This window comes from Vicugna pacos, chromosome 10 (assembly GCF_048564905.1).
Source record: "Vicugna pacos chromosome 10, VicPac4, whole genome shotgun sequence".
NCBI lineage: Eukaryota > Metazoa > Chordata > Mammalia > Artiodactyla > Camelidae > Vicugna > Vicugna pacos.
The window spans coordinates 73,573,500-73,600,689 of record NC_132996.1 but is presented as its reverse complement, the minus strand read 5'-3'; the positions used below and the strand labels follow the sequence as shown (position 1 = coordinate 73,600,689).

The following is a 27,190-nucleotide window of genomic DNA, read 5'->3' as shown; positions in this document are numbered from 1 at the left end:
GAGCATTTGCCAGGCTAACGCGTCTGCCTCCTGATGCGTCCCTCCTTACCCCCCACCCTCTACGGAGCCACTCAGGGCAGGTGAAGTGGGTGCCTGAGCCCTTCACCGCCCTCCTGCCCGGGCCACGCAGTTCGTGGTCACTGCGCCTGCTGACCTCGCGCCTTCCTTGCTCGCTGAGCTGGCGGCGGAGGGGGGCTGTCCTTTCGCCTAAGCAGGTGGGCGAGGGGGACCCAGAAGCACGTAGGCGCCAGCCGCGCCTAACGAGGAGCGCGGAACCGGACGGCCGAACAGGTGGGCGTAGTCGGGGAGGGACACCCAGGTGAGAGCCGTCGGGGCGCACAGGTTGGCCGGGGGCGGGGCGTCCGGGCCGGGGCGGGGCGCTTCAACTCCCAGGACCAGCCCGCGGCCGCTGCCCCCTCCCGGCCCCGCCCCCCCACGCCCTGGCGGGGCGGGCAGCGGGCCCCGCGGCGAGGCTGGCAGCAGCGGCCGCCAGCACTGCGCCCCGGCGCCCGCCTTCGCCGCAGCTTCTGGTGCCGCTGCGTGCCGCTGCCCGGCCGGCCCCCGCGGGCCCTGCCTGGCCATGGCCGCGGCCTCCTCCCCGCCCAGGGCCGAGAGGAAGCGCTGGGGCGGGGGCCGCCTACCGGGCGCCCGGCGGGGCAGCGCGGGCCTGGCCAAGAAGTGCCCCTTCTCGCTGGAGCTGGCGGAGGGCGGCCCGGCGGGCGGCGCGCTCTACGCACCCATCGCCCCGCCTGGCACCCCGGGGCCCGCATCCCCCGCCACGCCGGCCGCGCCCCCCGCCGCCGCTGACCTTGGCCCGCGGCCGCCAGTCAGCCTCGACCCTCGCGTCTCCATCTACAGCGCGCGCCGACCGCTGCTCGCGCGCACTCATATCCAGGGCCGCGTCTACAACTTCCTCGAGCGCCCCACCGGCTGGAAGTGCTTCGTCTACCACTTTGCCGTGTGAGTATCGCCGCCAGCCGGCCCGGGGGCGCTTTCCGCGGGGCTGGGGAGGGCGTCGGGGGAGCGCGGTCTCCGTGCCACCTGCTGCCTCCCGGACCCCGTCCCAGCTGCGTCTCAGAGCAGCAGGGAGGGAAGGAAGCGGCTAATGAGGAAAACAGAAACGGCGAGGAACCTGGCACGGAACCTGTCCCGTTGAAGTTTAGGGACGGGTAGGTCTGACCCTGTGGGGGTGGAAAGCCCCTGCTGGCGCTGCCCAGGCATATGTGTGTGGGTTGCCATCCAGGGAGGGGTGCCCGAGCCCAAAGCTGGTCCACTCCTTCCTGCAGGGATCCTCCAGGTGTTGATCCTTCTGCGAAAGGACAGGTGCAGGGGAGAGAATTCCCAAGGGCCCTGTGAGGCAAGAGGGGGGAGGCCTGTGCTCCTGATGGTGCAGCAACATCTCAGATGCTCCCAGGTCGAGGTGGGCCCTGCTGGGGATCTCCTGGGCCAGCAGGGGCTGGGCTGCCCCAAAGGGTGGCAGGCCTGGTGGTGTTGCCTGAGGGGTCAGGATGGCTGTAGGGCGTGCCCAGGGCCCCACGTTAACCCGACTAGGCTCATGAAAACCTGGATTGAAGCAGAGGAGCCTGGAGGGCATACAAGGCAGCAGTGGATTTAGGCCCATTTCCACTGGTCAGTCAGAGGAAGCCGTGTATCAGGAGAAAGCAGGGCCCTGTTGGCAGCACCTGGCCCCGCTGCTGCCCAGGTGGTTCTGATTCCCCCTGTGCCTGCCTGTGTGGGGCGGGCACGGCAGGGCACTGCGTTTCTCAGGGACAGGGGCCCAAGGAGCCCTCTCCTGCCACTCTGTGGTCCTGCCGCCTGGCCAGTGCCCTCTCGGTCTGGTGCCTGCCTCTGGCCTGTGAGCCTTGGCTTGGCCGTCCCCACTGATGGCGTGGGCTGCTCTGGGGCTGCGTGTGCTGGCCTCCTTCTGGCTTCCTGTTGGCAGGGCAGGTGCTTGTCCCTGCTGCCTTGGCTGGCCTGAGGCTGGGAGAGACCTGGTTGGGGAGGAGCGGTATCCAGGGCCCTGTTTTGTCCCACTGATAGCCACCACCAGGGCCCAGGAGAGCAGAGGGGGCCGGGCCCAGGAGAGCAGAGGGTGCCAGGCCCTGGCTGGCTTGGAGCATGTCTCGGCAGGTGCGGCGAGGTGGGGCAGCACAGCCTCGGTGCCTCACCTTTGCTCCTCAGAGCGCAGGTGGTACCAGAGTGGCTGCCCTCCCTGCGGACGGGCAGGCCTTCCTCAGCAGAAGGGCAAGCCTTGAGGACAGTACCCTCAAGCATCTTCCTTGTCCCCAGCCCCTGCCTCCCGAGCTGCTGGAGTACACCTGAGCGGTGGCCACGGCTGGGCTGCGGGAGAGGGCGGCCTTGCTCACGGCTGCAGCGGCAACGGCGTGTCTTGAGGCTTGCGGGAATGCTTGTGCGTGTCGACCCCAAGGGACCCCACCCCGGTCAGATGCTGGACGTGTAAAGCAGCCTTGTGGGTGCCCCTAGGCACGTGGGCTGCTTGCCTCCCCGCCCACGCCTGCTGGACCCCAAGCTCCTTGAGGTGCCCAGGGGTGGAGTGAACCCCGCTGCCAGTCCTGGAGCAGACCCAGCCCAGCCCCCCCCCCTGGAACCCTGCAGGCCAGCTCCAGACGGGCAGAGAATGGCCAGGCAGTGCTGCAGCGAGGGCCGCCGAGGTGAGGGGCCCGCAGACACCCTGCTGGTCTGTGCCCTGGGAAGGCAGTGCTGCGGGTGCACGTGGCCTGGGCTCCCTGGCTGCTGCGGTGCCTTGTGAAGGAGGAGGGCCCGCCGCACCCCAGAGGAAGTCTCTGCTTACACTTGTGTTTTCTTCCTGATTCTGATTGTTTAGCTCTCGGAAGTTTGCTCAGCAGAGTCTGCCTTGCCCAGACTCCCCAGGGCAGGGGTGGCTTCTGGGGATGGTGGCTGAGTGGCTCCCCCTGGGGTACTGGGGGGCTGGGAAACAGAGGCCCCTAAGGGCAGCTCAGTGACCTTAGGTCAGTCTTTTCCTGCTGTCGGCCCCGTCCTGTAAGAGCTATGCTGTGGGCCTAAGGAGCGGACCCCCGCCACCCTTGTGTGGGGAGGGCCTGCAGGTGGACCTGGCTAGGCAGCAGGCGTGGCTTCTCTGGGGCCCGGGAAAGTGCTCTCTCACCCTTAACGTCTCCAGGAGGTTGGCAGGGCCCCAGCCACTCTCTGAATTGGCCAGTCTCTCAAGGGTACCTGGCCTCAAGCTGGGATGGCAGCGGCGGCCTGTAGTTGAGGGGCCAGAGTCTGGCCACAGCCCCAAGAAAGGGCTGGCAGGTGCCCACACTGGCTCTGGTGTCACTCCGAGAAGCGGCTGAAAGAGTGACAGAGAAGTGCTCTGTCCTGGGTGGGCAGAGGGTGAACCATGCAGAATGGTTGTTAAGAGCCAGGCCAGGTTTGGTTTCCGGCCCAGGGGGGACGAGCCTGGCCTTGAAGGGAGGGGGCCTGGGTAGGGTGGGAGCCGCCGCGGGCCCTTCAGGCTGGGCACACTCTCCCGGGTGCAGCTGGGGAAGCGAGCCAGGATATCCTGTCCCCGTCCCGGTCGGGGAACCCCTGCTCCGGCCAAAAGGAGCGCGGCCCTTCCTGTGTGCGCCCCGCCTGCCCCGCCTGCCAGCGTCAGGGAGCGGGACGCTGCTGCCCGCGCACTACCCCTGCCAGCGGGGACTTCCTGCCTCCTGACTCCCCCCTGCCAAGTCCTCTTCTGAGTCTCTTCAGCCCCCACTGTGTGGCTGCTCCACTCTAGCTGAGGGTGAGGGAGGCCTGGCCTCCCTGCTGGTGGGCTTTGGCCGGGGTTGTCTGTGTAGGGAGATGCTTGGACTGGAGTGAGGTCAGGGTCCCCGTAGCAACCCACCCTGGCCGCTGGCTGGTCCCCCACCTCCCTCTGTGAGGGCTGGATAAAGGCCACCCTCAGGTTTCACGAGGGGCTTCCAGCCACAGGAGCCCTGAGGAACCCCCTCCTCCCTTCTCTCTCCTCCATCTCCCCCAACCCCCTCCACCGCCCGCCTCCTTGCTCTTGGGAGCTGCAGGGTGACACGTGCAGACTGGTGTCTTCTCCCAGCTGCTCCCACCCATGCGGCCAGGACTTGGGCCTGGGCGAGCCCCCTCCCCAACCCCAGTCTCCTGGTGCAGGAGCAGGGCTCAGCACCCCACGGGTCGGAGACACTTGGAGATCTGGGTGTGGCCGAGAAGAAGTTTGGGGGAGGGACCCGGGAGGGCGTGGAGAGCAGCCCCAGCTCTCAGACTGGGCTCGGTGCCTCCTGCCCCTGCCCTCCTGCCACCCCGCCTCTCCTGGGTTCCCAAGAACTTTGCGGTGGCGGTGGCGGCCCCTTCATAGCGAGCGTTAATCATTGATGGTGCTGGAAGCCTGCCCTGGCGGTTTTCTGGGCTGAGCTTGCCCGCCTTTCTGGGCGTGGAGGCCAGTTCGCGGGCCACATTGCCCCACTCCGGCTCCTAGTGCCCAGCTGACCCGGGCTTGGCGTCGGGGTCCTAAGTGGTGCCGGGCATTTGCTCTGTGGACCCCAGCAGGGCAGTGGGTCAGGGAGGGCGGAGGGCAGGGCGGGCCACGTGGCAGGCGGGTACGGAGGAGGAGGGACTCTGGTCTCTCCCAACCGCCTCCACTTATTCCGAAGCCACCAGGTCCCGGTAGAGCTGGAAATTCCTTCTGGTGCTTCTCTGTGGCCTGGTCCCTGGGTCTCCCCTGCTGGCTGTCTGGAGGCCTCTCCCCGCCACCCTAGACCCAGCCTGATGTTTCTGGACCCTCCGTATGTCGAGCGCCTCATTGTGGCCTATCTTCAGTTGGGGAGCCACAGGCGTCCTTTACTCTGGGGCCACCAGCTGGGAAGGAGGAGGGTGCCTGGGAGACCTTGAGGCTTCGAGGGAGGTGGTGGGAGGGGAGGGAGAGTCCAGGAAGTGGAAGGTGCTCCCACGCGCACCGAGGTCTGGGTCGGGGGCGCCTGTTGCAGGGTGCAGGGCTGGCCAGGCCGTGCGGGGAGCTTGGCTGTGGGGCAGGGACGAGGCTTCGTGTCCCAGGGATGGGCCACTTTGCCAGTTTCCTGAGCTCCCAAGTCCTCTGCCTCCCCATCTCTTCCTTGGTGGCAGGCTTGGTGAGTGCTGTCACCTCCTGGCCATGGTGCTCAGGTGGGAGGGAACATTCGCCTTGCCTGGTGCTGAATCATCCGCTCCCCAAGGCTCAGGGCCCGAGGCCTGCACCTGCTGCTGTGGTGGTGCCCAGGGCTGGAGGGAAGGGAGGGGCCCATTTCCACTCACAGTCCCCGGAGAATGGGACCTCCTCGTGGCAGGGTGGCGTGGTCCTGGGGGCTTTGTCCTGGTGAAGGCAGATGTGGATGTCTCCGGGTCAGCTGCGAGCCGATGACATTGTGAGTAGGGGAAGCGAGGACACGACGCCTCAGGGCCTCACTGTTTGGGTTGGATTGTGCCTCTCAAAAGGGTATGTTGGAGTCCTGACCCCCAGCACCCCAGGATGTGATTGTGTTTGAAGACGAGGGCTTTAAAGAGGTGACTGAGGTAAAATGAGGTCACTGGAATGGGTCCTAATCTCGTAGGACTGGTGTCCTTATAAGAAGAAATCAGGACACAGACACACGCAGAGGGACGACCAGGTGAGGATGCGGGGAGAAGATGGCCGTCTCCACGCCGAGGAGAGAGGCCCCAGGCGGAGCCGGCCCCGTCCACGCCTGGACCTCGGACTCCCGCCCCCAGGACGGGAAATTCCTGTGGCTTAACCCCCACCCCCATCTGTGGGACTCTGTTACAACAGCCCCAGGAAACTCGCCCACCTCCCCGCCCGTGGGCCGCTGCCCGAGGCCAGGAGCCTGGAGCCGCGTGCCCTGTGCACACCTGCAGCGGGCGCCCCCTGCCGGTGCTGCCCTGGGAACGGCGAGCCGCTCCGATCTCAACCGCTCGCGCTCCGGGGCCGGAAGCGGGTCACGTCAAGCTCAGCGGTGGTGGGAGTGGTGGGGGCCGCCCAGGGGTCCGGGCTCCCCCTGGGGGTCCGGTGCCCCCAACTCTAAAGATGTCAGCTGCTCTGAGTCCTCCTCCTGCAAAAGCCGGGTCCCAGGCTGACTGCTCCCACGTGAACGGGTCTGCGGGCCAGCGAGCCCTGGCGGTGCCGTGGAAAGGCAGGCGTGTCTGGCAGGTCAGGGGCCCGAGAGTCCTGGTTTCTCACCGGCTCCGGGAGTCGTGTGCTCTGGGTGGTGAGGCGGCCCTGCCAGGGGCCCTGGGCTGGACCCTTCCTGCCTCTGGGTCTGGGCTGTGGATCCAGAGAAGCTCCGTGGTCCTTCTCAGACCGACTTTCTAAATCGGCTTTCTGCTCATATGGTGCCTTTCATGGTTCAAGACCCTGTCCACGGACAAGATGGACAGGCCGGGCAGTCTCATGTCTAACTCCTGTGAGGCAGGAGACAGTGTCCAAGGATGCCCACATGTGAGGAGAATGTGCGGGGCCTGGAGGAGCTGGGCCGATGTGCCCAAGGCCAGACGAGGGGCATGGTCAGTGCTGGGCAATGCCACGAGGACACTCAGGCGTGCTGGTGCGTGGAGGTGGCCGCAGGGTCCCTGGGGCAGATCGGGTGACTGTCCATACCCCTCCTGGAGGGCACAGAGGGCCATGGGTTTCCCTCCTGAGGCCCCCCAAGTACCGTGACCATCCCAAATCTCATGGGGGGGTGGCCGGGTGATCACCCGCGACACCACGTGGCCTGGGCCTCAGGCGCCATTTACACGTGGCCTCTGAATGTGCAGTAGGACTCGGCTTGTGAGGGTTTGTCTTCTGCCCCCTGGCCGGGTGACCCTGGGCCCCTTCTCTGAGCCGGCATGGGCAAGGGCTGAGGGGAGGATGCTGAGGCCGAGGGGCATCCTGGCTCCCCTCAGGCCCTGGTGGAAGATGGAGGGGCCTGGCCAGTGCTGTGTGCAAATCCTAAGGGCCCAGAGAAGGGTGGCGTGGTGCCCACCATCGCACAGCTGGGCCTGCCCGAGGCTGCCTGACTCCAAAGCCCATAGCTTCTTCCGAAGGCTGGGGCCAGAGTCTGCGGAGGCCTGGGGAGGCCCTGTTCCCTCCCACCTTGGGAGGGCTGTCATGCTGGCTGGGCCACGTGAGGACTGGGTGCTACTGTTTGTCGGGGAGGGAGGGGAAGACGGCCCCTGGGCAGGAGGGCCTCCACAGATGTGCCAGCATCCTGGGGCCGCCCACCCTGTGGGTGGGGTGACTAGTCTTTGGAAGCCTTTGATCTGGCTGCTTTAGGCCTCTGTCCTAAACCCTGCTGCCCAGAACCACAGGCTGAGGTTCAGCTTGGAGGCCCCCTCCTCCAGGAAGCCTTCCCATGTTGTCCCAGGCAGAGTTATGCACTCTTTCTTTGCCACCCCCTTCCCTGGTGCTCAGAGACCCCAGTGACTCAGCCCCTCTGGGTGCTGTGCAGGGTATTAGTGTGTGCTGGTCTCAGTGCTTCTGGGCGTTAGAGGTTGGAGTGGGTGGGCAGGGCCGCTGGGAGCTGTCTAGATCCACACCCAGTACCCAGCAGGGACAGGTGCTCACGAGAGGGTCACCTGGTGTCCGGCCTCGGAAACCCAGGCCCCCTCCTTGCCCTCTCCTCAGTTCTGGCCCCCTCCAGCCTGGGCCGAGGCGGTCAGCAACTCCAAGCCACACAGACAGGCTGGGCCTGATGACATCGTCTGTGGGTATTTTTATCCGGTGACATTCCTGAGCTTGGAGATGGGTGAGCCTGGAAAGTGGTGGGCGGAGGCCACCAGGACCCTCCTGTGGCTGTGGTCAAGTCCTGCAGGCCCCCTCTTCAGAGCCCTCTCCCCTGAAACTTCTCCATCTGCTTAACCACCCTGGCCAGGGTGGGGGGCCAGGTCCTCACTGCCCGGGGAGCGGGGCTTGGGAAGGGAGATGTGTCCTGAGGAAGCCATGCCCGAGCCCCTCTGCAGAGTGTGGGCCCCACTGAAGGAGGGACATGTGGCCCAGGGAGCACTGGTGGTGTTGCCTGTGGAGGGCTCTGAGCACGGGAGGACCCAACCGTGGTCCCGGGCGCCTCGGAGGGGGATGTTGGCTTTGCCCATCAGAGCAGGACTCCTGAACGACACGATCTACATGCCCACGCGCCAAGCACGAATTGCAGGGCTGGGGCAGCTGACCTCGGGGCTCCCCCCGCCAACCCCGGGACTCAGGGCCTGGTCCCTCTCCCCTTCTCTGCTCAGTGACTTGTAGATGGGAGACTGGCCCCGGGGAGCTGCTCCACCTCCACCCAGAAGCTCGTGCAATACTGATGCTCCCTGCATTGTGCCTGGTGTGTACCCAGGGGCACCCCCACTGCCACTCTGCAGAGGCCCCCTCTGCCGCCTCCACAAAGCACCCGAAGGCCACCCTCTTCTGACCCCCGGAACTGCTGGCCTCATGCCTGCCTCCTGCAGTGGGCCCACCCCTGGCCGCCCCCACCCATCGGGTGCCCTTCTCTGGGGAGCAGGGGCTGTGGGCTTCCCATCTGTGTCTCTCTGGGGTGGGCCCCCTTCTCTGCTCCCTCTCAAAGCCATGATATTGGGCATACTGCCAGGGCACCCCAAATGGCGGCCCTTCTGCATCTTGCTGCTGAATTTGCTCCTGAGCACCATGCGAAGATCTGGGGAGAGCTGGAAAAAGGAACTGAGAGCCCCTACCCTGCCCCCGACTCCCTTCAGCCCCGGAGCACCTCCCCACATGGAGGCTGCCCGGCTGCACTGCGACCCCTGCACCCGTCTGCGCCAGGGGCCGCCTCCCTCCCCACCGGGCTGACGGAAGCCCTCCCAGCGGGGAGGGGCCAGTGGAAGGATCCCTGACCTGGAGGGACAGGCCCCTGCCTCCCAGAGGTGCCCCTCTCGGCTGATGGAGCAGCTGGGGGTCCCCGGGGAGCCCAGGAGAGCCTCCGGTGGTGCCTGATAGGCCCCAGGACCACTTGCTTGGAACACATGAGCTTGGTGGATCACATGGCTTGGCTTTCTGTTCCAGGACGTGCCCAGCTGGTCTTGTAAAAATCACATTCACATTCTTGGTAGACTGAACAGCTCAAAATATGATAAAACTTAAGACTTGGGTAGTAAAAATTGTGTGGTACTGGTCTATGGACAAGCAACAGAACAGGATGAGAAATTTACGGATAGGCTCAATTGCATACGGAACTTTAGCCAAACACAGAGACAGCATCTCCAACTAGTGGGGAAAAGATAGTTTTCAATAAGTGATGCTGGGGACGTGGATGGCCACAAGGAACAGGGGAGGCTGGACTCACTCCTTGCCCTGAGCACCGGATGGATCCCAAGTGGTCAGGAAACCACTCGAGTACCAGAAGGAACCTCGGGGGACCCTCCACGACCTGAGGGCGAGGGTGGGGAGACTTCTCTGTGACTCACAGCCAGTGCATTAAGGAGAAGAGCGTGTGAGAAAGAATCATCCTTTGTGTGACACCGTCACCACCTGCCAACAGTAAAGAGACTAGTGAAAACCCGGGGGAAGATTGGAAACACGTCCAGAAGGTTCACATCTCGAAGATAAAAAACGTTTCTGAGAATAGGGAAGGAAAAATCGCAACCAGCCCATGGAAGACAAGCAAGAGATGTGAGTGGAGGGGTCACAGAAGTGGCTGGTAGGGTAGTCCTGAAGCTGTGAGATGTTGACCCACCGGCAGGCAGAGGAGCGCAGATGTGGGCTCTGCTGAGGTCCATCAGACTGGCGGGAATCCAGAAGTGTTTCCGGACACCCACAGCTGGGGAGGTGTAGGCAGCAGCTCTGCTGCCAGACGGTCTGTGCGTGGTGGCATCCGTGAGGAGGGGGATTTGGTGATGCCTGGCAGAATTACACCTGCCTGTATCCTTGGACCCAGCAATCCTACTTCTGGGAATCCATCTTGAAGATGTTGGCCTCCAAATAGGAAAATGTGCAGCTGCAAGGCTGTTCGTTAAAGCATTCTTTGTAACAGCAAAAGAAGGGGAACCCAGATGCCTGCACGTAGGAGGAGGCAGGTTGAATTAGCTGTGTGTGGAATATTATGCAGGTGTGAAAAGGGGCGGTGCTCTCTGCACATGCTTTTATGGAATGATTACAAGGAAGTATTTTAAGTAAAAATAACAAGATACTACTTTTCTAGTAAGGACACACACACACACACACATATATATACATACACATATATGTAATATGTACTACATGTATTTTATATATATATACATGTTCATACACACACATTTACATACACACACACTTTATATTAAATAAAAGCAGTGGACGGATAAACCAAAACTTATAAAAAGTTACCTCTGTGGGGGGACATGACAGAGCCCATCTGTCTCTGAGTATAGTTTTACAGATTCGACTTTGAAACCAGGTAAATAGTTCCCATCATTTTAAATGAAAAAGCAACCCCCCAGTCTCATAATTTTAAGACCCCTGAGTAACCCTTAGCCAGAAGAAGAAGTCCCTCAAAACCGAAGTGAAACAAATGGCCGTAAACCCGCACTGCAGCGGGGGAACAACCCAGCAAGCTCTTCTACCAGGCGGCCTGCTCAGGACAGACGGCGCTGCGGCTGTGCCCACACGCTGCTTTCAGTAACCGCGTCATGGTTGTGGCGGTGTTTGTTCCATTGTTCTAAGGCCCTTGCGCGGGAATCGTGCGGTGGGGCCCTGGTGTGGCCATGTAGCTGCCACTGAGGGCGGCCTTGAGCAGCACCCCTCCAGCCTGCGTGTGGCGAGAAGTGTCAGCACGTGTTTGTGATGAGTTTGTGTACAGACTGTCTGTTTCCGCGAACGAGCTAGGAGGAAGAACCCCCCGTAGCTGTGAGCGCTGCGGCCCCCAGGTTGTGGCCTCTCATGCCATTTCCCCCGAGGGAAACTGAGGGTCCCAGAGAAACGTCCGTGTCCCTGTCCGGGGCAGGAAGTGAACAAGCTGAGCCTGGACCACCCCGTCATGCGGGACAGCAGGAGCACTGTCCAGGCCACCCGCCCGGGGTGCCAACCCTGGTGGTTTTCTTGCCAGAATAAACGGGTGAGTGACTATGATCAGGTCTCCAGATCTAAGTGCACATTTGCAGGTGTACTGGGGCCAGAGGCACAGGCTGAAAGGCACCCGGGGGATGCTGCCTGCAACATCCCAGTGGTGGGGCCCTCCACAGGACAAGAGGCCCGATCTCTTCAACAAATGACCAAGGAACTTTTTTAAAAAGAGGGAGTGGGGACATATAGATCGAAAGAGTCCCTAAGTGCTTCTTAGGGACCAGCTGGGACATGGCCTTAGGTCGTGATGAAGCGCACTGGAAAATCCTCGTTTGCAGATGTTGAGTTCAGGGACGTGCGGCTTTCTGTGCTGTGCTGCTGGCCCAGGGCTGTGCCCTCCAGGGCCTGCACCATCCTGTTGTCCCCTCCCCCAGAGTTGTCTGCCTGTGAGCTGGGCTGGGCCCAGTTTGGGGCTGTTGGGGTCCCTTTGTGAGTGGCTCCCTCCCTTCCTGTGGACAGGGACCTCAGGAGTCCTGGAGGTCACAGAGCAGTAGGCCGGGTCGCACGAGCTCCCGCCTCGCCGCAGCCTCTCGGCTGGGGCCGGGCTTCCCCCAGGGGCAGTGGCAGGACTCCTGGGGCCTGTGAGGTTTGCGTCTGGGGCTGTGGGGCCTCGAGCACGCCTCGTGACACTGGTCTCCTGCCCCGGGTTCCGCCTGTTTCTGTGGCGTTCACAGATCTGCTTTTCAACCTGCTGCAGAGTTTTCAGTCCAGAGTCGGTTTGTGGGTTATGGTTCCAGCGGGTTCCAGACCCACTGCGGCCCTGCTCTCGTGAGCTTGGAGCTCACATTCCTGTAACGTGGTGGGGGGGGGGGTCCTCCAGGCCTGCTCAGAGCCGGCGCAGTGCTGCCCCGGTGACTGTGGAGCTGGCGTCTCCTGCCATGGGGCTGGAGGCAGAGCGTGTTTTCTATCCTGGAAGCCTGTGTGGTTGCACAGAGCATTTGTGTAGCTGTCAGTGTGGGGCCGGGCTCGTGGCAGGCTTGTCTTCAGCACAGATGCCTACGGATCAGTCAATGTGTGAAAGATGTGAGCTTGGATCCGGGGACGCGGCTGAGATGCCAGGACGTCTGCTCCTGGGGTGGGCGTATCCTCTGCGGGGTCCTCTGGTCCAGAACAGCGCCGGGCACGCGACGAGCTCAGCGCTATTTGCCAAGCGCCTGACAGTCGACGGACATTCTTCTTCGTGGCGCATAGAATCCCCTCACAGCCCAGCCGTGCTCAGTGTCCGGGAACCCGTCCCCCTCAGGGATACTGAGGGTCATTCCCAACCTTTCGGCTCCCGGAAGCACAGCTGTGCAGGGCTCTCCGGGTGCGATTCCTAGGGCTGGAGGGTGCGTGTGCCTGTCATTTGGAGACGGACTTTCTCAGGGCCGCGGAGTCCCGGAGTGTCCTTTAAAACGTGTAAATGGGATCACGGTACTCCCCAGCCCCCTACAGCCGGCCCTGCTCCTGGAAGCAGGTTTCTCTGTTCTTTGGTTCTGTGGTCCTTCGCCTGGCCCTTGCACCTGCGGGCCTCACCTCCTTTCCTCCTGGACCCAGCGACTTTGCGTGATGGTTCCCTCCGTCTGGGACCCTCTTCCTCCTGCTGTCTGCACACCAGCTGCTTCTCTCCTTTCCAATCCCAGGCCCTGGGCCACCTACTCTGGAGCCTTCTGACAACCCCATCTCTGGCCTTTCTCCCTCATCATAGTCCTGCCATCATGTTGGTAGATGGCTTTGTGGCTGCCTCCCCACAACGGGATGGTCCCTGGCCTGAGCTGGACCACACGGTCCTGGAACCAATGCCATCAAGGGACGGAGTGAATGACACCAACCAATGCCCTCGCTGGGGCCCCTCCCCTCCTGACTTCCTCCTCTTGCCTCCGAGCTGGGGACCTTCTACCTAGGGCATCAAGGGAGCAGGCAAGGCCCTTACCCGTTTTCAGGTACCGGAGCTGCAGGAATCTCTGCAAATGCTTTTGTATCTTTAGGGGGTGAGTATAGGGCTCACTCCCCGTCCTCAGCTCCCTCCATGGAGGGGGTGGGCCATCGCGTCCTCCAGGATGGTCTGCTCAGGGTGGCCATGCAGACACACGGAGTGCCACGTGCCGCCCTCCTGGGTCAGCCCCCTCCTACCTCCAGAGGGCTCTGGCCACACGGGCAAGAGGGCGTGAGAAGGCAGGGTCCTGCGCTTCATCCCCGTGGCAGGTAATTTGGGTCGACAGAATTGGAGCAGGTGGGTTCACGTCTCCTTAACACCCACTCTGGGGCTGGTCAGAGGGCTGGTTTAGCAAGAACTGGTGAATTCATTTTCCCCTCGTGCCCAGGAACCTGCAGGCCAGAAGAGGTACGTGGTGTGTTTAAAGCCACACAGCATGTTTTGCAGCCTTTCAGACAAAGCAAAGTCAAGGAGGTGGTGAATGACACCTGCTCTCATCTATGGGTTTCTTCTGGAGCTCCACCCCACCACTCACATTGACTTTCAGAGCCCCTCTAGAGTCTGGGAGGCCTGCAGATCGCTGCCAACCCCAGCAAGGCCCCCAGCCTCCTGAGTCCCACCTTCCCGGGGTCCTCGGGCAGCAGAGGCCTCAGTGAGGGGAGCTGGGAGCAGGCCTCTGGGCCAGGACGAGCCCCCCGGGTGGCCTACTTCCCCGAGGGTGGGTGGGCCTGCCTTCCTCTGGTGGACATGCAGCCCCCTGCCTCCCTGGTCCTTTTGGGGGAGCAGCTCTGGAGCTGAGTGGGGGCTTCGTTGGAGCAGGGGGTCCCCCGGCCCCCAGGAGGCCCCAAGGGCAGGTAATGCCTACCTAGGACGGCTCAGCCCTGGGTCCTGGCTTGAAGGGCTCCCGCCAGCCTCCCAGCCTCCCAGCCTGCCTTGTCACGCGGCTCCAAAGCCAGCAGGCCGGTCATGCCCTCCGTTTCTGGAGGGGTCTCAGGGGTCTGGGCCATTGGTCTAGCTGTGCCTGGGCCAAAGCTGGGATGTGGCCATTTGCCAAGTCCCCTGAGCCCTTGGCAGGTGGGGCAGGGGGCCTGGATGGGGCAACTCTGTTGCAGGGGGCCTGTGGCCAGGGTTACTCCTGGGTGCCCCAGGGGCCTTTGGTGGGGGAAGGGGAGCTAGGCCCCTGGGGTTGGGGGCAGGAGGAGCTAGGAGGCCCTGCCTCTGCACACAGGGTGGGGAGGGCCATCTCTCTGAGGGGCCTCTGTTTCCTGCTTGGGGCCCTTGTCATCCGTCTCGTCCACTGGCTGGGATGAGGCCTTGCTGTGGAGGGGCACCCGGCTGTCAGGGCATCCTGCTGGGGGCTGGATTCGTCCGTGGTGCCGCTGTGGGCCCAGGGCTTCCTGGCCTCTGCCTGCAGGCCTCCCAAGCCTCTGGAATTTGAGGCCTGCTGTGGATTAAGGGATGGTCTGGGTGGTCCCCAGTGCCCGTGCAGAGCACGGTGTGGAGCAGGTGCTCCGGGGGGGGGGGGCGTGGACAGATGGGCAGATGGACAGGTGAGTGGAAAGATGGATGGACGTGTGGGTAGGCAGGTGGACAGGTGGCTGGATGGCTGCATGCTGGTACCAGTACCCAGCACACGTGCTGGTCAGCTACCTGCTGTCCTGGGAGGGCCGTTCTGGACAGGGCCTGTGGGCGGTACAGCCTGTCCAGGCTTGTCCCCAGTGTGGCTGGGGTGGGTTGGTCGTCCTGGGAGGAGACCCAGCCCCGTCATCTTTCTGAGATTCCCTGGGCCGAGGGCCATCTGTGTGGACACAGGGGAGCCCTGCAGCCCTCTGGTGGCCTGGGTTCTGGACGAATGGGCGTGTGGGTGAACTGCCATGGCCGTCCCCAGGGCTGCCCGGTGTGTGAGGCGGACGTGGGCATGGCTGGCCGGCGGGGTCAGTGCTGGCCGCAGGCTTGGGCGCTGAGTCCCGACTTCCTCCTCCCTCTGACTAGTCTCGTCCTGGGCTTTGCACCTGCCCTGGGGCTCCCAGCGAAGGCCTCAGGTTCTAGAACATCCCGCCTCTGGTGGCACCGCCAGAGCCGCGTGCGGTGTGAGCTGTGGTTAGGGTGCGAGCCCTCATGGCCCCACACATCCCCTGGAGACCCCTGCCATCACGCAGTGGTGGACCAGCACGTGACTGTCCTGCGGACACTTCCCAGCCACCTCCCTGTGCCCTGGGCACGCAGGGGTAGGGCGGGCGCTCCTGGGGTGACCCCGTCTGAGGATCAGATGGCTCAGGGAGACCGGGCAGGAGTGAGGGGCTTGGTGGGGCGAACGGGAGGGCAGCACTGCTGAAGTGCTGCAGTCCGAGCTGGGCGGGGTCCTAGGGGTGAGGGTCCCGGCCTGGCTGGAGACCCTAGAGCTGCTTGGGGGCGGGGGAGGGACGGGTGTGAGGCGGATTCTCGGAGGCCCGGGTTCGCGTGTGATCAGAGCCAGGAGTCCCAACCTGGCCCTCTGCTCCTGGCCTGTCACTGACCTGCTGTGCGCCCTTGGGCGACCAGGTGACCTCCTGGGTCCCTGGAGGGGCCCATCCCTACCCTGCTGGGCTGAGGCTAAAACAGAGATGGGGAGAAACCCCCAGAGGCGGAGGCTGCTTTCCCCCCGCCCCCGTCTGCCCCCTGGACCAGGGCCCAAGGTCCCGTGTGCAGCTCCGCGGGGGCGCAGCCCCTCCCGGGCACCTCGCAGGCAGCGCTGGAATGTTCTCACTGCCCTTGGCACAGGGGGATGGGCGGGGCTGGGGGCTCTGCGGTCTCGCTGGCCTCGTCTCCAGGCAGGCCCCACCTCCCTGCTCTTATCAAGGCCTCTCTGGCTGACCGCCCGCCACCTCCAAGTCACGCTGCCCTGGGGTGTCCGCGGGCCTTTCCAGCCTCTTGGGGGTGGGGGCGGGGAGGTGGTTTGGGGAGGGCTGTCTGTGCCGGGACGACTTGGGTCTCACCCAGGGAGATCAGAGACGGTGGGACTGAGGTCTGATCCTGGGGTCAGAGGACTTGAGGCTCTGAGCAGGGGCCTCCCCACTTCCTGAGACCCTAGGGTATTGCCTAGAAGGGGGTCAGCCCCGAGGCAGCTTGCCAGGCCCCTGGCTGCACCCGGCTACTCCAGGGTCCATCCCCGTGGGGGCCGCCTCCCCAGAAACTGCACTGCCGACCCCCCACAGGGAAGGTGGGAGCCAGCACCCAGAAGGTTCCTCATTGGGCATTGGGTTTGGTTCAGTAAAAGCAGGCCAGGACAGGGGCCCTTCCTCTACAGCAAGGCCAGCGCTGTTGAAAGTGGACGGCGCAAGATGGAGTGGGGTCAGGACTCTGAGTGACGTGTAGGGACCAGTGGAGTGTGGGCTGGGTTGGACCCCCCAGAAAGGCAGTACCCGCGGGCAGCGGGCAGCGGGCAGCGGGCCCGCCGGGGCCACAGCACGAGGACCTGCGGGTGGAGAAGGCTCTGAGAGGGGACCCACATGGCCCCCACAGTCCCCCTGGGTGCGGTTCTGGGCTGCAGTTGATAAACTTCTGCTCGTCTGAATTATCCACTTTGAAAATATTGGTTGTTTGAAAAATAGTTAAAGGTTATTTTTATTAAAATAAGCAACAAGAAGACCTCCAAGAGGGTCCTGGGACCCCGGTCCTTCCAGAGACTGAGAATTCCGAGTGGGTTGAGCAGAGTGTGGGGCCAGGAGGGTAATATGGGGGCGAGTGCCTGGCGGGGTCTGAGTGCTGCCTCCAGACTGAGCCCTGGAGAGGCCGGGGTTCCAGGCCCTGATCTTGGGGAGATACGGGGTGGGAGTTGCATGGGATGGGCAGGGCTGCCGCATAGGGGACCCCAGTTTCTCTCACAGGGTCAGGATTGCATGGCCTTTGTCGGGGCCCCACTCTGCCCCACCCTGGAGGGCAGACCTGGGGGGCTCCTGCCCAGAGACACAAGGAGCCAGCCCTTGTCCCTTCAGAGACCTCATCTGGGGAAGGAAGGGCACCCCTGGGGACCTGGACACCTGGCTCACCACAGGGCTATGGCCCTTACCCATGTGCCCAGCCCGGGAGCCGGCCACCCGTCCAGGCGGGGGCCTGGGGCCCTCACTGCCCTGGGAGCAGTTCCCTGTGATGGTGGCCATGACCCCTGATTCCTCCATGGCCAGGCTAGCTGGGGACAGTGAGCTGGAGGGGATCCCACCTACCAGGGTGGGGACAGCTTGGAGCTGAGGGCCCCGCAGCTTGTTGAAGTGGGTCGAGGCCCCAAGAGGACAGACACTTGCCCAGAGTCACATGCCTCGTGGGTGGCAGGGCAGGCCTCAGACCCCATCCCACAAATGCCCACTGCTCCCTGAGCCGCTCTGTGCAAATCCCCGGCCGGGGCTGGCCCCCCGCTCTGGCTCTGCTCACGCCGCGGGTGCTAGACCAGTCATGCCCTCAGGAGTCGGGGGCAGTGGGCTGGGGGTCTGCTGGTGTGGGGGTGACTGCCCAGGGCCGCTTTGCCTGCTGGTGGCCGGAGCAGGCGCTCGCCCCGGGGTGTCCCCAGGCTGGGTGGGCCGCAGCCGCGGGTGCCGGTCCCGGGGAGACAGACCCGGCCTGCCCGGGCGGGGCAGGTGGGCTTGGCGCTCTGTCCCCCGCCGTCAGGCCCCACCGAGGGGTCCCCCGGCCGGGGGCATCTGGGGTAGGGAGAAGGTTATGAAGGGGTGGCCTCTGCTGGGCCCCGGGGGTCAGAGACCGGCGTGCACCTGGCAGGCCGGCCCTGCACCCAGCCATCGCTCCGTGGGACGTGACGCATGCCGTCAGGCCCTGAGCCTGGCAGCTCTGGGGAGGATGGCCCAGCTGCTCACCAGCGGTGCCTCTGGGGAGCGGGAAGGTCGTCCTTGGCTTGGCAGGCTTCAGTGGGAGCGGAGCCTCACCAGGTGGTTCTGGATTTGGATGGTTCCTGGTGGCACCTGCCTGGCTTGTAACTTGACCCGTCCTTCCTCAGGGAGCTCAGTGACCACCTCGGTCTTGCCTCCCCGGGGGCGGGGGGCTGGGCATGAGGGCACCGCTCTCCCCGGTCTGGGCCGAGGCAGAGACCAGCCCTCTTCAGATCACCCCAGGTGACTCAGGAACTGTTTGGCTGAGACCTCTGCTCAGGGCACATTGCCAGCAAGGCTGGGGAGTGACCCTCCTTGCAGAGGAGACAGACATGCCGTGGCCCTGCCGCCCCATCCTGTAGCTGGGGGGCCAGACCCTGGGGGGAGAAGGGGCCTTCAAGGGCCAGGTAATGCCTTGGCCGAGCTGCGGCCTGGACACGTGCATGTCAGTGGGGAGGCACCCTGGGCCCCTCCCCAGGCCTGTCCCCTCTGTGTCTGTGCTGCTCCTGGTGCGTCTCCCACTTGGCAGGAGCAGAGTCAGGGCTCACACAGCAGGAGACGTGGAGGAAACAGGGGCCAGGGCTCCTCCCCGGGTCCTGGGGCCGCTGTCCTGAGAAGGGTGAGGGGATGGCAGTGTTGCTGCCCCTCCCCCAGGGTGTCCCGGAGTGGGGGTCAGGGCAGCGTCACAGACACCTGCCCGGCCTTGGATCTCTGGCCGCCGGTGTCAGCCTTGCCTGAGAACATGGGCCCTGGAGGCCAGAGAGCCCTTCGGGGAGCTGGCTGCTGGCAGGCCCTGCCTGTGGCCAGGCTGCAGGAAGGCTGGCCAGTGTTCTCAAGGGAGGACGCGGCCAGGAAGGCAGAGGGAGAGCTTTCCTGTGTCCACGGTGGTGTGGGCGGCGGCGGGCTCCGTGCCCGGCCCTCGACATGGTTTGGCGTGGTGGTGGCGTCATCTCTCAAGGCCTCAGCTGTCTTATCTGGACCCGGGATCGTGGGAGTGTTTGGTTCATGGAGCAGGGTTCCTCTGCCTCAGTACTCCTGACATTTTGGCCTGGATTGTCCCCTGGGGGGCGGGGGTGTCCCCTGTGCTGTAGGAGGCCAGCAGCATCCCTGGCCTTGGTACCCACTGGGTGCCAGTGGCGTCTGTCCTCGAGTCGTGACAGTTCAGACATCTCCAAATGTCACCCAGTGTCCCTGGTGGCCGAGCACCGGGCTCAGAACCCCGGCTTGTGGAGTCTGTCGGGAGAATTGAAAAGATGAGCTCACGGCAGGCCTGGACAACACCTGGCAGGTGGACACTGTGGACGGCCTGCTGGGTACGGGGGGGCTGTCGTGGGGGGTGGGCGATGGTCTGCTTGGAGGACGGGCCCCAGGTTGCAGCCAGCTGGCCTCTTCCGCTGTCCCCCTGACTCCACGTGGCTGGATTCCTGCCTTCTGGTGGGTGGAGTGGATCTGGGAGAGGCCCTTGGTGGTGAGGGAAGAGCAGAGGTGGGAGGAGATGGGGCCGCCCTGGAGCTCTCTGCCCCTTGGGGACCACTAGCCAAAGGCTGTGTGGGCTCACCGTGGTGTCCAGCTCTGGATTCAGGGACATACATCCACGTCAGACTGCAGCACCTTCTGAGATGACACATGGTCATCGGTCGGTGGGGGTGGGGTCTGTGGATTCACGCTGAGGCCCACGAGGTGTCTGGGGTAGGCCCGGAGCTTTAGCCCCTGCCCGCCGTCTGGCTGCCCTGCATGTGCCTTGAGCCTGGGCCTGAGCTTCCCAGCGACGCCCCAGCCCCCCGCACTGCTGGTGCCCCCCATCTGCAGTTCCATGTGACTTGGGGCCCAGCGCAGCCAGGGCCTCGCCTCAGCAGTGTGCCAGCCACCCACCTGGGGGGGGCTGGCCTGTGCCCTGGGGCTGCCCAGTGGGCAAGTGAGGCCCCTGTGGACCCGCCACACTGCCCTGTCCCACCTGCCCTGGCCTTGTCCTCTGGCCCACCTGTGCCTTCTGCAGCCAGCCTCTCAGGGCCCCAAAGGGCCTGAGGGTCCCTGCCAGTCCCTCTGGGCAGGTCAGGGGTGGTGGGGCCAGGTCTCTGCTCTCCGCGACCCTGTCCCTGCACTGCTCTTGGCCTGGCTGGTGGTACTGAGCCGGCCCAGTCTAGCCAGGGTCCTTCCCAGGCCGCAGGGGCCCACGAGGGCTGGAGGGTGCGGGGTGGGGGCCAGAGCCTAAGGGAGGGACTCCCAGAGGAGGCGGGAGGTGACAGGGGCTAGGCTGTGGCTGGAGAGCTGAGCAGGGCTGCTCACAGGCCCGGGGGTGTGGGCTGTGAGTTTATGCCCCCCGCCCTGTCATAGCTCCTGGTTGGGGGCCGGGCTCTGGATGCCCTGCATCTCACTCCGGTGTCTGGCAGGAGGCAGTGCCAGAGGAGGTCAGGCCTGGATCTGACTGTGTCTGTCCCGTCCCCTCCCGTCCCTCAGCTGCCCCCTCTTCCTGGGATCAGTGGGGATGGGGTGGGGGCATAGTCCCCTGGCCTGGCCAGGTGCCCACAGGCATGCGGTGTGGCCGGGAGGGTCAGTGAGGATCCACGGGGGAGGGCGGGTACCACCCCAGGAAGTGTCCCTCAGCCTCGGACCGCTGAGATAACACTGGGTGTGGGGGGAGGCTGGCCTCAGAGCCCGCCACGTGCTCACTTCTGCCAGGCCTCTTTCCATTTTGTGCGGACCCCTTCTCAGAACCACTTTTTAGGGAGCAGCTCCGAAGCGTCTGTGATTCTGCACATCTGCTCTGGCCCTTTCACTGCCCTGACAAAAGGCCCTCGCGTCAGGTTGTTCCATGTGAGGTGTGGCTCCCAGGACAGAGGGTCTCAGGCGGGAGCCTTATGCAGCTGGTGGGGTCCAGGAGGGGGTGCTGATGTGGAGGGCACCGGGGGCTGGGAGGGTTGTTCTGGATCACGATGGTGGTGGTCAGCCTCACTGCAGGTGGGCCCTGGATGTGTGCCGGGCACCCAGCTGGGCACTTCAGGTGGACTCGCTCGTTGGCACCAGTCCACAGCCCTGCACTCACCTTGTTTATGGTCAGGGAGACGGAGCGTGGGATGCCAGAGCGGGGGGGCGGACCTCGTGTTAACCGCGGGGACCTCCGTGTGCGCGCTTAGAGGTGCATTTTGTGTTGGGGTAACACGCACATGACGTGAAGTTTACCATTATAACCATTTCAGAGCGTCTAGTCGGTGGTACTTGGTAAATTCCCAGTGCTGTCCCCCCATCACCTCTTCCTGATTCCTGAGCATTTTCACTATCCGGGGGTACCCCTCACCCGTGGCCGGTGACTCCCATGCCTCCCGCAGTCCCGGGAGTCTGCTTTCTGTCTCTGTGGATTTGCCTGTTCTGGGTGTTTGATACAAACAGAATCGTTCAACGTGTGGCCCTTCGTGGCCCTTTGTGGCCCGCTTCACAGACTGCGGTGCTTCACGCTGTACCCCCGTTGTAGGCTGCGTTAGGGCTTCACTGCCCCCTCAGCTGAGTGCTGCTCCACCGTGTGGGTGGACCACGTCTTGTTTACCCATCCATCCTTTGATGGGCGCCTGTGCCGTTTCCGCCTTTGGGCTGTTGTGAGGAGCGCTGCTGTGAAATGTGTGTGCACAGGTTTTTGTTTGAACACCTGGTTTTGATTCTTTGGAGTCTACACCCAGGAAAGGGGTTGCCGGGTCATGTGACCACAGGTTGGTGCGGCCCGCGGGCCCCTCGTCTGCAGCAGTGGCCTGGCAGGGCCCCCTCTGAACAGTGCTTTCACCTGGGTGCTGCCCCCGCGGACCTCGGTTTCTATTGCGTCAGCCCCCTATCCTGCCTGCCCCGGCCCCCCCACACTCTGCAGCTGGATGAAGTCCCTTCTGCTGCCTCCTCCTCACCCGCCTTCACCCCATCACACTGGGCGCCCAGGCCCTCCTGGGACCAAGCTCCTCCCTCCGCCTGGAGCACCCCCACTTCTGTCAGATGAAGCCCTGCTCCTGCGCCCCTGTTTGAAATAGCAGTGGGGTCCCAGCCCCCCAATTCCCACCTGTAGTGAGAAAGAGCTACCCTGATGGGAGCCCCCAGGGTTGTGGTCAGGGACAGGATGTGCTTCAGAACTGGCCCCTGGGGAGGAGCTATTCTCCTGAAGGATGGCGGGAGGCCCTCCCCATCTCCCCACCCCCCTCCCTAACCCATTTCCCTCCTTCCTCCCCCTCCCTTCCTTCCCCTCCCCTCCCCCTCCCTTCCTTCCTCTCTCCTCCCCCTTCCAGAGAGAGCCTGGGAAGGGGGCAGGACCCACACTGAGAAGGGGCAGCAGCTGCAGTCCCAGCCTCCCGGCCTCTCTCCCACGGCGATGCCCTCATCTTCCATGCCTTTCCTCTTTCTGGCCAATAAACTTCGAAATCCCCCACCCACAGTGCCATATCCTCCCTTCCCTCTTTGCCTGGCAGCACTGGGTGCTCCTTGGGGCGCCTGCCCCGTGGAGGGTGCCCCCTCCTTCCTGGCTCACTGCCTGCTTCTATCAGCTCTTTCTTAGCATCACTGCCCACGCTTGCTGCTGCCTTCCAGCCACAGAACTGAAACCGGCCCACCCCTCAGTTCTGCACCCCACCCCGCCTGAGCCTGGCTTCTCTCTCCCAACCTGGACAGCAGACTTCTCCAGGCATGTGAACAGCAGTAAGGGCCCACTTACTAAGAGCCTGTGTCTTAGAATTGATTAGAAACAAACTCAAATATATGTTGCGTATAAAAAATCACAAAATCAGGGATGGCACCATCACAGTAAAAGAATGACTGAAGATTTTCAAGCACACACACCAAGCAATAGTGGAGGTTGCAGCCTTAATTGCAGGTAAAGAATTAGGGCAAAAAGGGTAATTTTAAATGGCTAAAGATGCAGTCAGCTCGGAAGCAGTCATGCTCGTGAAGAGCAGTAAGATAAAGCTATTTAAAATGCAAAGAGAAATAACCAGAGACTTGGATTACTTCTTCCAGTCTTTGATAGAGCAAGAAAATGAAAACTAATTTGAATTGTTGATGCAGTTAAATTGATAGACACACCAAACTTCATACTCTGTGAGCAAAAAATATATCATTTACGGTATTCTTGAAACAATCACAACAGGTGATTTTAAACTGGACTGCGGAAGTCTCAATGTAATCTAAAATTGGCAAGCTACACTGGAGTCCCTTGATTTCAACCTAAGTTTAAATATAATTACAATTTAATTGATAACAGATTTAAAGGAAAATCTACTTAGAGGTAAAGTGTCAGCAGACTGCTACTACGTAAGGTGTCAGAGGGATGCGTGCGTGTCTGCACTCTGAGGCAAATTCATAGCTACGGCTATTTTCATTCTTGAAAAAGATTGAAACTAAGCATGTAGGTTAAGAGGTTTCTGATAAGGAAAGCAGAAATGAAGAAATAAGGGATGAGAAGAGAAAACAACGCAGTAAGAAGCAAAAATAAATTGGATCAACAGCGCTCTTCAGGACCTGATCCTTGGTTCTTAGGGAATGAAAAACGGTCCTCCCTTCATAATTCCTGTCACGGAAGAGCAGCAAGTGTGTAATATAAATGAGACGTGGGAAGGCTCTTTAGTTAGAGAGGATTGTATTTGGCAGTGATTTGTAAAATTCTAACAAATCTGAAACCCTTGGTGAGATGGTGGCCTGTTTGGAAAAAGATATTAAGGTTGGACTTCTGAGAGGGAGACCACCCCAGGAGGTGCAGGGTAAGTTTGAAAATTCCCAGACGTGGTGCCGCTCACTGAGCGCGCCCGAGGGTGTGGCGCGTGGCGGGAGGGCTGCCGCGTGGTCAGGGCGCCAGGGCCTGCAGGCGCTGCCTGCCTGAGTGGTCGCTGCGCAGCATTTTCACTGTGTGTTTGAAAACTTCCAAATGCGGGGTAGAAAACAATGAGAGAGAAAACGCTTTTTAAGAAGTTTCCTCCTGGGACGCCCCCAGCCGGGGGACACCCCCACCCCTGTCCGCACGCGGAGGGTGTGCGCGGCTCAGAGCGCGCCCACCCGCACGGCCGCCCGCGTCAGCCGGGAGCGTGGAGCTGACCGGAGGGTCTGGCGGGGCCGGCCCGGGGCCAGGTGCGGGTGGCCGTGGTACGGGGGGAGTGTGAATCCCGAGACGACAGCTGCGACCTAAGCCCAAGACTACGTTAAAAAGGACCACACACACAAAAGGAGGAAGATGGCTGTAACTCAAGGACTGAGAGCATCTGTACACTCGCGCTGAGCCACCTGCGCGCGGGCGGGGAAGGGTGTCCGAGGGTGGGCGCCAGCCGCGAAGCTGGGAGGTGCGGCGAGAGTGAGGCGGGCGCCGCCGCAGGGGTGTCACGTGGCCTCAGCGCCACGCGGTGCTGAGTCCTGGTGGGGAGGGGACACCTGGAGGTGTAGCTTTCCAGGGACAAAGCCTGCAGTCACCACCTTCCCAAGGGGCAAAGTTAACACCCCTGGCAATGGGGCAGGCCCACACGGGAGCCCTGGAACCGATGTCCGCGGCTAGCTGTATGCTCACCCAAGATACAGTCTGAATCTAATCGCCAAGGAACCCCAGATAAACCCAAGCTGAAGGACGCGCGACAAAGCGGCCGGCCTGAGCTCTTCTGAAATGCCAAGGTTAAAAAATGCAAAGAAAGATGAAAGGAGAATGGGGAACGTGGTCACTGCGTAGAAGCTGCGATTCTGGAGAGATGCCAGCGAGGACGCGGCGGGCGGCGGGGCAGGTAACAGTGCCCCGTCAGTGTCAGGTCTCCTGGTTTTGACAGCCGTCCTGCGGTTACGGAGGAGAACAGCCTTGCTCCTGAGAGTGACCCGTGCAAGTGCTCAGCAGGAAGCAGGCCCCCGGCTCCAGGCTGCTCTCAGGTGGTTCTGGAGGCCCTGAGGGAGAGGGGAGGGGCCGGGGCAGGAGGACGCAGCCCGGGCGGCGGGGTGGGGGAGGAGTGGACGACTCTCACAGCTGTGCTGCAAGTTCAAATTTAAACAATATAAGTAAGAATTTACCCCCAAACGACCACAACCGCTTTGGATGTCTCTCCTCACCCCGAGAGGGGGCGGTTATGCTTCTGAAGTGTGCAGATGGCTGTGGTGCGTCCCTGGTCACTGATTCTAATCAAAAGCACGTGACTGTGTCAACAGCGGCTGCAAAGGCTTCTGATTATCTCCTCGTCAAACACGAGAACGTGTTTTCGGAAGCTTCGTTCTTCTGATTATAAAACTCAAGACGTGTTGGGTGTCGACCGTTTGGAAGTTCTAGTGGAAAATTAAAATTATCGATTGTCCCACAAGCCGGACAGGCCTCTGTTCCCTCCTAGCCTTTTATTCCGGGGTGTGTGTGTGTGTGTGAGCGTGCACTTAGCAGCGGGTCCTGGGTCCACAGCGAGACTGCAGCCCTCGGGCAGTGCGGCCACCAGCTGTTTCCTTAGCCTGTCTGTGTCTCGTGTCTTCGCCTGTGAAGTAGGGGTGCTCGGAGCCCTTGCCTTGTGTTAGAGGACTGGACGCACCCAGCCGACCTCACTTAAGTCAGTGCGGCTCGGGGGGCCCTTGGCACCGCCGTTCTCCCGTGTGCACTCACACGTGCTTATTTGAGTCGGCACTTGGCAGCGCTGCCACATGAAACCATCCACTTGTATCTTTTTCTCGTCTGGCGGGGGGTGAACCGTTTCTCCCACTGCCCCTTCTTCTTGCACAACGTGCTCTTCCACGCCTGCCTGGCGGTTCCATTGTGTTAGCGAACATGACGTGTTTAACTGTCTCTGCCGTTGACATCTGGGTCATTTCCTACTTTACTCTTCCAAACAACATTGTGGTGCAAATCCTTGTGCATTCATGTTTTTCCCCCGGAACCCAGATTATTTCCTCGGGTCGCATTTGCCGGAGAAGACGGACAGGATCAAAGGCTTCCCACGTCTCTCTGGCCCCGACGCCTTCAGCCCAGCTGCCTTTGGGAGAGGCCTCCCTGGCTTAACCCCCCGCCGCACTGCGGGACGCGCCCCGTTGTTTTACACCCTCTCAAAGCTGGGCATGAGCGTAGGAGCACTTTGCCGTTTCGATGGTGGTTTGTGGGGAGAGGAAAGCGCGCAGGTCTGTCAGCCTCTGTTTTAGCCGCGCGTTCCCTCAGCTGCGCGCTGTGCACCTGAGGTGGGCGGGGCCCTCTCCCGGGTCCCTGGGGAAGCGTCAGTTAGACGGGGTCGGCTGGCCCCCAGGAGATTACGCCTGAGAGCATGGATGGGCGTGTAATGTGTCAGATGGTGGCTATAGCCTGAAAGTCACAGCATGGAAGAGGGCAGAGGGAGTGGCGTGCCCCTCTGTGGGGGTGGTCAGGGACCGCCTCGCCGGCTGGGTGGTGTCCGAGCAGAGATGTGAGGGACGTGGGCTGCCCACTTGTGCTGGAAGGCATCTGGCCAGAGCAGGTGGCACATGCAAAGACCCTGTGGCAGGGATGTGTTTGGCATGAGTGAAGAGTATGGAGCGGCGGCTGCAGCAGATCGCTGCAGGGAGGCGGTGGGCACGAGGGTGGGAAGGTGGCCAGGTCACAACGGTGGACCTGGGCTAGGACTCCGGGGGCAGCAGGTGGCACCCAGGGCCTCGGGGGAGGAGTAATGAGATTTGTCTTCTCTGGACTTCGGCCCTTTTATTTTTACTTTGAAACGAAAGTCCCCAAACGGCGCAGAGAGCTCCCACGGACTCCTCGCCCAGCTTCCCCTCACTAACAACGTCTTGCCTAAGCAGACGCATCGATCGAAACCAGGGCACTGACGCCGGGATGCCATGACTCGCTAAACCGCGTGCCTTCTCGCACCCCACGGGCTCTCCCACCCGTGTCCCTTCTCTGTCCCAGCCCCCCACGGCGCACCCTGCCGCCCGCTGGGCGCCCCCCCCCCACCGGCAGCTCCCCCGCCTCCCCCGGCCTTCCACGACTGGACGTGCAGGACGAGCAGGTCAGCTGCCGTGTAGAACGGCCCTTGACTTGCGTTCTCCCGCCGGGCCTCGTGAGCAGATCAAGGTTGTGCCTTTTTGGCAGGAACACCCGGGAACAGTGTTGGGTCCTGAGAGGTGCCTCGCATCGGGGTGCAGGACGGCTTATTCCTGCTGAGTTTGACCTTGATCGCCCGGCAGAGGCGTGCTTTTGGGGCTGCTCTGCTGCGAGCGCACGGTTACCCCCTGTGCCATTCGCAGGACCTGGAGGGAGATGCTTTGACGCAGCGCACGTACCTTCTCCTCCTAACCTGCAGGCAGGGCGTGGCGTCCACCTGTGCAAATGGCTCTGCTGGGGCTGGATGTCCAGTGGGGATTTCTCGTCCCACGTTCGGTCTCCACTTATTAGCTGGAGTTTCCTTCGGAGGTGCGGTCCCTTCCCCTCCGTTT

The 27,190-nt window shown here is 62.6% G+C and overlaps 1 protein-coding gene across 2 annotated transcripts in view; it reads left to right on the top strand.

Annotated features, from left to right (window-relative positions):
• Positions 1 to 459: 459 nt before the first annotated feature.
• The window catches only part of KCNQ1 (potassium voltage-gated channel subfamily Q member 1), a 319,441-nt gene continuing 292,710 nt past the window's right edge, over positions 460 to 27,190 (top strand). For both annotated transcript variants that reach the window (XM_072970536.1, XM_072970535.1), the window contains exon 1: positions 460 to 960. In XM_072970536.1, coding sequence (XP_072826637.1) covers positions 581 to 960 — 380 coding nt within the window. In that variant the 5' untranslated portion in view covers positions 460 to 580. The remainder of the gene's footprint in view (positions 961 to 27,190) is intronic.